This window comes from Symphodus melops (genome assembly GCF_947650265.1).
Source record: "Symphodus melops genome assembly, chromosome: 2".
Lineage (NCBI taxonomy): Eukaryota > Metazoa > Chordata > Actinopteri > Labriformes > Labridae > Symphodus > Symphodus melops.
In genome coordinates this window covers 14,431,681-14,441,808 of record NC_136692.1, presented here as the reverse complement: position 1 = coordinate 14,441,808, position 10,128 = coordinate 14,431,681, and the positions used below count along the sequence as shown (strand labels likewise).

Here is a 10,128-nt window from a genome sequence, read left to right as displayed (position 1 = left end):
TGGTTTGTTATGTGCCAATATAGGCTTCTAATTTTATCTTTGCCAACAATTAGAGTCTTTAGTGAATATGATCTTTATGTCGTTATATTTATTTAAACGACCTGGTCGACTAAAAAATGTGTACAGAATAAAAAATAAAAAAAATCTGCAGCAAAAGGAAGGGACTTGTGTATATCCACAAACTGTACAGTAGATCACTGTACAGTGACTTGCAGACCTTTCTTGAAACACAGCTTTGCCCCTGAGCATACATGTACAGCCAACGTGTAAGTTAATAGGTTACTATTTTGTTATCAACGTTGTCGGGAAAACCTGAGACTTCAGGTCAGTATCTGACTGTCAGGATCAGATCTGAACTTTGCACTGTAGCAGCTTTTAAAAGCCACATGAGCTGAAATCAATTGGTTTTACAACATTTCCAAGGATGACTATGGGGTAACTTCTTCTTACCCCCTAAACTCCAGCCTAGGTGAGTGTGATTAAAGACAATTGTCTCGTGAGGGGCCTATGTTACTTTCACGTGCTGTTCACACACTCAGGGGTTAAAATGATCGTTCTCCAAACATACTGTACATCCGACTGTGTTGTGTTCACAAGCTTAAACTCGGATCGTAGAAACAACAAGCCCGCAATTAAAATATATTTTTATTTGTTGTTTGTTTCATTTCCCGGAATATGAAACCAAAAGTTAACTTTAAGTGCACAGAAACGAGTTACAACTTCATGCAAAGTCTCAATAGAGAATGCATCGAACATTAATTTGAAATGGTCCTACGTGGTTAAATAATACGTTTTTAAACAAGGAAACTTCACATCATTTTTGCTTTGTTTCCAATTAATATGACGGGATTTCTGTTAATTCGCCACTTACTTTTCACTTAGGCTTTCTTAATTATTCAGATCTGAGTGCGCCTCTCAGTAAACGTTCCCCAGATCACAAATCATTTCTCCGACCTTTTCGACTGCACGCGAATGCATGATGACGTCGCGTGGGTGGGCAGGCGTGAGCGTGGGATTTTCCACGTTCGCAGTCAGCAGCAGCACGGAGCCATGGCGACCGAAACATGTTTCTTTTTGTAGCTCCATGGACGGTTATTAACCACCATCAACACCGAAAATAAACATCATTGAAGCAGCTAGTCATGTCTTCCTGCTCCTGAGGTAACTCTGACTTTATGAATCACGTAGAATAGCAGCTATCTCACTTAAGGAAACGTGAACTCAATACTTAATATTAGCTGTCTGTCTGTGCTTGTACCTAAAACGACAGTCCCTGTATACACAATTAAGTCTATTTACGGGTATTTACCATCCATTAACTTTCCTTCATTCCTTCTTGTCAAAGCAAGCAATGTTGTTGACGAAATAGCTTATTGCTAACCCCTAGCTACTCCAGCTAGCTGTTTATTTTGCATATCCCATCTATTTATTTGACCTTGTTTTATTATGATGGTATGGGCATCTTCTATACAAACACGTTGAAAACAAACCAAAACTGAAAGTTATTAACACGTGAAATTATTCTTCAAGCCTACTTTTCTTCACCATCGTAGATCTGTTTCTCACACTAAATCGCTTTCATCTTACAAAAGTCCAACATTAACACGACCAAACATGTTTGTTTTTTTTAAGCTTGTACCCTGTACCAGAAGTATCTCATTCTGTACGTGTGTGCTGAGCAATTATAAATGGTAGCTGTTTACTTTTAGATTGTCAGAGGTCTTTCTAACACGGAAGTATTTGGTTTTCTACTTAACATCATAATGGAAAGTATTGAAATTTGTTGAAGCTGCCAGATCAATCAAACTGTAAAAATTACAGCAGAATCAGACCCTCAATTAAAAAGCCCTCAAAAGCATTCAGAACTGCCAAATAGAGTAAATATTTACTGATGTTTGACAGAAATGTAATAACTGACTGATTATTGAGTCATTCATTTGTTTCAGGCTTTTTTCAGACAAACATACAAACTTGGTCCTGATTCGAGTGCCTCCGATGTAACGTTGTTCTGCTGTAATAGATGAATAAAACTATTTTGATCGCAGGTTTTGCCATCCTCTGGTCCTGACTTTGAGGAACCTTCTGCAAACTTTAAACACTCTGATTCAACCTAAATTACATCTAAATGATATAATTTGAACTCAGTCTAGTCTGTTGTCGGATTCAAGTGTTTTTGAAAAACAAAGTCTTATCAGTCTCTGTGTCCAGGTGTTTGAAGTAGTTATTGGGTAATTTCAAGTAGAGCCTTCGTCTACTGCACTTCTTGCTGATCCTTTTCAGAGCTGGAGACTCTACAGGCCGAGCTGCTGTCATCTTGGCCTGGGATTTTGCTCTCAGCTTTCGATAAGCACATACTGTAGGTGCAGATTGTGTTTGTTTGCACCGTTTTCACCCTGTACTTTAATGTGAAGTTTACTAAGACGTAGACTTTACTGAGTAACATGATTTCATATGAATACAAGTATAGATACGCACGCCTAGGGTACATATACAGGGAAAGGACACTACAGAAGGCCAAGTGTTCCACTGTCTCTGGAGCTGCCCCAAAATAAATATCAAAACTTGATGTGGGTAAAAGGTCATACAAGCAATACTCACCTGATAATGTCACCTTTCCGTTGCTTCTTGCATTTATCCTCTGTATCTTAAATTAGTGTACTTTATTCCAACTTAAACTCTGACTCAAGCATCAGTTTCCTCCATCACCACGTTCTCTGTCTTTTGCCGCTGCAGCAGTGTTCATTTTCTTTTCTAAAATCATGTTCGTACTCGACCTATGTCTTCATGAGTATAGTGAATAGTGAATAGTTCAAGAGAGTTAGGGTTCGAGGACCTCGTTTTGTCACCTGTTGCCATGGTGAATTGTAGTATAGGGGCTACATTGCATCCAGTGCAGGGCCCTGAACTCAAAGTGGACCCTTCTCACAGTTGCTTGATCAAACTCTGATCAGCTGTTCTGGAACCAGAAAGTCAGAGTTTCCCATCTGAGGGTTTCAGTTAGAGGTTGTTGAACCTTCTTCCTGAAACGGGCCCCGTCTCACTTAGACACAAGGATGTTTATGTCAGGTTTTTATTTCTAAATGAAGCACAAAAAAATGTTACATTTCAATTTCTGTATCCAACTCGTATTTCTTAAAAAATGTCTTCTTTTGTAACTCCTAATCTCCTCTTTTTCAGACTTGGATTTGTTCGACCAAATGGACTGGAATTTATTAGATGAGGGCTTGGGAGGATCAGTGGAAGACACCCCTGACGTTTCCGAAGTTCCTCGGTCGAACCCCTCCAACACCAACATTTCAGAACATGAATTCTCCTGTCACTGTTGCTATGACATCTTAGTCAACCCAACCACCTTGACCTGTGGCCACAACTTCTGCCGCCACTGTCTGGCTCTGTGGTGGGAGTCGTCTCACAAGAATGAGTGCCCAGAGTGCCGAGAGAAATGGGAAGGCTTTCCTAAAGTCAACATACTGCTGAGGTATGCCTTTCACAGCCTGGCTGTAGGATGAATGAATGTTTGGTTTTCTGACCGCAGTATTCATATTTCTCACATGTGCTGAAGAAAACAGAGATCACTTCACTAAAGACGAGTGTGCGACAAGTGTGCGTTATATTCACGAGGGTCGAACTGGGATCAGTTCCAAACTGATACTTGTGCTAAACCTATATCTGTGAGTTGGTTTCAGTACCAATACAATGCCTTTCTTTGACGAATGTAATACATGTGTATTTTCAAAACATGTAATAAAAAAGAAAAACATTTTCAAATACGATTTTTTTTTTTTTAGTCAAAACAAACAGCAAAAAAACATCTGCATAAATACAGAGCAGCTGAAAGATTGCCATTTAATGTACAAATCTAAAAAATCAGAAGTACATAAATGTAGGCGGAAAGTCAGTTACACACTCTGTTATTGAGACTGTTCTGAGCCCCCTCACACACTGGCAGCTACCAACAACCAGACCAATTCCCAGATTGAGTCCACTCTGGGACTCGAACCAGAGTGCGAGCTATTACAACATGGGACCAGATGAGAATAGTTATAACTTTAAATGCCATTCCTTGAAACTTGAAAGAAGAGTCATGACTTGTTTAGGGGTCTTTTTTGAAAGTTTTGAGGGAGTGTATTTCACTTTTAAAGTCAAACAATAAAAAGACCCCGTTGTGTTTGTTGCCTCTCATTCCACTTGTCGCGAGGACTTTTAACAAAATAGTAAAACACTTCTAAATCGCATCGCTAAACTTTCCAGTGTTGTAGTTTTTCTAATGGAGCAAAGCCCAACATGTATAACCAGACTTTCACTTGAACCTACTCATTGGAAGTCCTAACTTTGTGTTTCTTAGAGATGCAACAGACAAGCTGTTCGGTGAGGTGGTTCAGCGGAGGAGATCCGAAATCCAGGCCAACCCAAAAATCTCCCGCAGCTTACTGGCCTTCCAAAGGTAGGAAACCATAACCTTTAACAAAAGCAGCTTTGTTACACAGTTTCTCCTCGGCATAATTTCTGCCTAAATTACCCGAGTTGAAACTCAAGCAGCTGCTGAGATATGAGTGTGTTGTGTTGTGATTGCTTCTCTGTCTCTCTCGCTGTTTGTGCTAGTCATCGCAACAGAGCTCAGATGAGTTTCCTTTTTGTAACATGAGGCTACTTTGTCTTGTTTGTTTTTTTTAATCTCATGGTCTTCAGTCACATTTAAAGCTGACTTAAGTGACATCACAAAAAAAAAAAAAAGACTGCCTCCCGCAGCTCTCTCTCAAGTCGGAAAAGCTCCCAAAGACCAAGACTTTCAAAGAACAAGGTTTTCCTCATGACCTTGTCTCGTGTCTTATCTGTTTACTTTTACTTGATACGATTGTGCTTCGAAGCAAAGGATTTGGCTCTCATTTAATATCTGCATTCTTTCAGGTATGGTGACAACTTGGGCAGATCGAGGAAAAGCCAGCACAAAGGAGCAGGCTTCTTCTTTTCTGGAGTCCTAACTGCTCTCACATGTGTGGCTGTAAGTATACCACTGCAGTGAAGAGTTCACACTGCGTGTTTCTATGTTGGCTTCTTTTGTTTGAATTGAAGTCATAGCTGGCCTTCGAACACGTGCCATGTAGCTACCTTTGTCACCTACCAATCAACGCTACCGCAGCAGCCGCAGCTTTTTCTCTCACAGCTTTTTCAGACGCTTCAAAGCCTGTTCTCACAGCAGGCCACTTGAGCGAGTGAGCGTCAGTGACAAAATAAGCCTGCTTCTATCGTTTATTACTGGAGCCTTCTAACTGAGCGACGCAACGCTGCACAAGGCAAACGCCATCGCACCGTAACCGCCCTAATGCCCCGTTTTTATTTTCCTCTCTTTAGCTCATGTAGACGGGCAAGGAGCGAGGACGGAGCGGCTCTACAATGCACTGGCGCTTTCTTTTCAATAGAGCTTATCAGCTCCTTTTGTAAAGTGGAGATAGTGGTACATTATCAGTATCCACATCCGTGATTGAAATGTTGAACTCTGTCTTGAGTCAACAACACTTGAGAAAAACACTTCTTGGCGCCATTTATTGACGAGCCTCGGAGTGTTGTGATTTGAGTCTGACATATTTTTGTGTTTTCACTCAGGATTCTCCACAGTATTGCCGCAAAAATAATTTAAAGATGTGACATAAAAGTCACTGTCTGCAGCGCACTAGTCTCCGGTCCGCCCCAATCGTGTGAAGCGCTGCCACCTTTTGAATCAGTCGTCTGCTCTCCGCTGTCCGTCTTTTTCTCTTGCACGTCTCCTTTCAAACTCACTTTCATTCACGAACCCGATCACACACAAACAGCTCATACAAATGATGTCATCCAAACTGAAATTCAAAAAAGAAAAGAATTCGATGTGCAGACGCGGCGTAGACAGCCGTGGTGAGCGATGGGAAGGGACGTCGCTTATCACGAGGTGGTACAGTCTTGGTTAGAAACAGTCTGACCCCAATCCGTGTCTCTGATCACGGTTGTAATGCAAAATGTCTCTGAAACAAGTGTTGATTCTTTGGTTCCAACTCAACACTTTAATTACTGACGCTTAACTCGCTCTTCGTAAGAACTGTTATGAGCTTGTTACGTTTTCGAATGTTAAGTTGATGTAGCACTGACACTGTAAGTTCTGTTTCATTTTGAAAAGAATTAGAAATGTTGCTCAAAGGCTGGACAAAACATAACATGATGATGTCATTATTGATTAGATTTGGAGGTTAGCCCAGTAGTGAAGAAGAAGTTTGTCTTTCATATCATGTAGACAGACCATGTTGATTTTGACCATGTGGCACGAGGGAGCAACGACAGTGTCTGTCTGCCACGTGGCAAGTAAGTTGGCTTCGTTAGGCTACTGTAGGCTAAATCGGAGCTTTGTAAGAACTGAGCATCATACCAGAATTTTAGAGTTCGATACAATCTTTGTAAAAATCACAAGCTATCAATACCTATTTTGTTACCACAACAGCAACAATGGAATCCTAGGCACACAATAATGAGTAATGTCTTGTTTTTTAATTCCCAAAAATTGGAAGCAAACTCCAGCACTTGGCAATGTAATTTGTACATTTTAGTCCATCCTCTCGCTGGGACTCGTGGCAGGTAATGAAAAGTATTGAAGTGTTGAACATGTGGATAACCTCGTTTCCAGGTGGTGGTGCTGGTGTATCACTGGAGCAGTGGTGTGGTGGAGCAGCATGACCCTTTGATCAGTAAGCCTGTGTCGCGCTGGACGTCGGAGGAGGTCGTCTCCTGGCTGGAACACTTGGGGCCCTGGGCTCAGCTATACAGAGAGGCTTTCAACAAGGAGAGCGTCAATGGAAGGTACATAGATTACACAGGATCTTGTTTTAAAAGGAATTCATTTGTCTTTTTCTGTTGTCCTTGTTTTGTTTTGTGACAACAACACGTTATATAACCTGCAAGCCAAATCGTGTGATATTCATCTGATTGTTATCCTTCCTCTGGAGGGCAGAGTTCTCAAGTAAGGTTGAGCCATGCACAGACCAGCCTTAAAGTCGCTATGGAAGGAAAAACATGTTTTCATATACCTGCCATAATCCGCCAAATATCTTCCAATCAACTGTTATCTGAGCATGGTACATCAAAATAACTTTATTTTATCTTCCTGCGGAAGAATTCAAACGTCTGATGACTCATCCTGCAATAAGGGGTGTTTTAACTGATAAAAAAAAGCTTTGTCAAAGCTAAGAATCCAATCAAATCAACCACAATGTTATGTCCCGCCTTCTATCTTGTGATTGGTTCTATCCCGTTTCAGTTGGAAACGCGACACCGCAGCTTCATACTCTTCAAGTGTCGTTTCATGGTGACTGATCACAGCCACTGATGTTGTCGATCATTCTGCTCATGATCATAATTTCTTTGCATCAGGCTGCTGTTAATGCTGGGAGAAGAAGAGTTGATAAAACCTCCTTACAGCATTGAAAATCTGGCTCACCGACGTGCTGTTCTGGCTGAACTGGACAGAGTTAAAACCCTAGGGGTTAAACCTCCGCAGAACCTCTGGGAGTACAAGGTAAAGAGTTAAATCTGCTGTACTGTATGACTCAGAAACTTCACTTTTAAAAATACTGACGAATGAGTCTCCAAGAAGTGTAAAAACGTAAAATAATGTTTCTTCCTCCAACCTATGGACCGTATGCTTGATTTTCTCTGACTTTCTTCCAGGCTGCTAATGCAGGGAAGTCTCTGTTCATGCTGTATGCACTGAAGCGCTCCCCTCGTCTCACACTCTTCTACCTGTATTTATTTGACTACTCGGAAACCTTCCTGCCATTCCTGCAAACCTGCTGCCCGGCCATCACACACATGGAGCAGTCAGTGGAAGGCAGCTTCTTTAACTCACAGGTTTAACTTCCAGCTTAACTATCGATATTAAATAGTGTGTTCATTTTATAATACAATATAATTGTTCTCAAACCAGGACAGTATCTTGAAAGGATTAGCATTCTTTTTTATATTATTATTATTTTAGGAAAATGTCACTGTAATATGTTGCCTGTTTTAATTGTTTGATAGTGTATGTCAGCTGTTCTCTCTTGTGTTTGTAGTTGGAGCCAAGTTGGCGACAGTGGGCGGAGTTCCTTGTGAAGTACATCCTGCTTCCGTACCAGCTGATAGCAGAGTTTGCGTGGGACTGGCTGGCCGTCCACTACTGGACATCCCGCTTTATTATTGTCAACACCATGCTGCTGTCTGTGCTGGAAGGCTGCGCCCTGTGGAGACTCTGGACCAGAGCAAGGATCAGGTACAAACGTCGGGGACTTTTTGTGACTGTTTTAACATGATCCACACAATACATAAGCTTTGTTTTAACGGTTTAAAATGTAGAACTTAAGTCTCTGCGCCAGAAATAACTTTCCAAAAGTAGAGGGATATTGGGGGGGGTAGGGCCTCGCAGGACTGAATATTTCTGATAAGCTTAATGCTTTTAGTGTGGACTTGTGCATGCATGGGGTAGAGACTGAATCGGGAGACAGAGAGGCATGATTGGTGGATGAAATTGGTACCTCTTGGAAGGCATTGGTCAAAGTCTCTACAGGCTTACGGCTGCTACAGATGACAATTTCAACCAACATCTTCAAAAGTTTATCAGAGGAAATTACCAACCCTGCCATTAAGTTACATTTCATGTAATTCCTGTTGTGAAGAAGCAACACACTAACTTGTCTAACTTTTCCATTATCCTCAGGACTTTACCACGCAACATGTGGAACCACTTGTGGAAGATGTTATCTCAGGGGTTTGCCTTTGCCCTGCTGTGGCCTTTTCTCCCTCAGTTTGTGTGCAACTGCCTATTCTACTGGGCTCTCTACTTCAGCCCCATCATTAACATAGACCTGGTGGTGCAGCAGCTGATGCACCCAGAAACACAGGCACTGTAACAAACCGCATGTCGTCAGTGCCAATTAATGTTGCACAGTTTGCCGCAAATACAACAGCCAGAATATCCCATTGTTGAAGAGGATGAGTGTTTATTTATGGCAGTAAACTCACATGACTCTGGCTTATTTGCTCCTGGGAAGGAAGATCCCTCGCTTCCTTTCTTGTCTGCTGGTCAGTTGCCAGATGGAACAAGAGAGGCATTGAGCTTTTTGTGAGGGAGGCATATCCAACAACATGAACGTTGAGATGTGTTTTTATTGGAAGGTTAAAAGCTGTGATATCTATCTCTGTGTACACAGTGCATGAACAAACCCCCATTGCCTAAGGTCAGATATGCAAATAACAAGTCATATTTAAGAACTAGCGGTAGTGAAGACTGGCCTCATAAGGAATTATTGATAGCTTTGTTGCACTCACTACGCTAGCTGTGAGCTCTTTTATACATACACAGAATTTGCTACTGAAGGTGTAAAAAATAAACAGGTTCATTTTTGTCTGACTTCTTTGTTGGTAGTTCTAAACTATTTGTGATCCAAAACCAATAAAATGAACAACTGTTTCTTTATGAGAATCAGGTTGAACTTAGTTGATATGTTTATAAATAATGCTTACTCTGAATAACTTTTAAAGCATTCATTCAACTCTTTAGTTCCGATCTGGCTTTGATTTTGATGTTGGTGCCATAGAGAAGTCTTAAAATCCAAGCACTGAGGTTCGAAAGCATGATCGTGAAATTCTGCAGCATTGTGGGAGTGTCAGACTTTACAGCTAATTGAAGATAACAAAATCTACTCACTGGAAGAAAAGAAAAACAACAACAATGAAAGAAGTTCCCTGTTTTCAGTCCATTTCGTCATACATGAGGCATTCAGGTTGAGACTCCCAATGGAAAAATATATCATTTTAATGAGCAGATTGTGTTTGCTGGTATTGCTGAATATTTTGTTGCACATGTTTTTTATTGCTCAATCGAGTTTTGAGATTGTTACAGTTCCATGTAACCAGTGGGCAGAGCAAATCAAAGACTTTATTTTTTACATTTGCACTTAATAGTTAAACACTGTGATTTTGTTCTTCTATGTTCTCTACTTACAAAAAATAAAGATTTTTTAAAAAGGTTATGTTTGGTGTTTCATATATTTACATTTCTCATTACTTATTAGTTGCTATTAAAATGATTACCGGTCAAACGACCATGCTAATTGTAGTAGACCCAGTCTT

General features: G+C 40.8%; 1 protein-coding gene across 1 annotated transcript; it reads left to right on the top strand.

Moving 5' to 3' along the window:
• Positions 1 to 979: 979 nt before the first annotated feature.
• LOC306817857 (bifunctional apoptosis regulator-like) lies at positions 980 to 10,028 on the top strand. Its single transcript, XM_079335057.1, has 9 exons — positions 980 to 1,161; positions 3,178 to 3,478; positions 4,346 to 4,444; positions 4,909 to 5,002; positions 6,650 to 6,822; positions 7,393 to 7,537; positions 7,690 to 7,869; positions 8,073 to 8,269; positions 8,714 to 10,028. The coding sequence occupies exons 2-9, from the start codon at positions 3,198 to 3,200 to the stop codon at positions 8,904 to 8,906; spliced, it is 1,362 nt and encodes a 453-aa protein (XP_079191183.1). The 5' UTR covers positions 980 to 1,161; positions 3,178 to 3,197; the 3' UTR covers positions 8,907 to 10,028.
• The last annotated feature ends 100 nt before the right edge of the window (positions 10,029 to 10,128 follow it).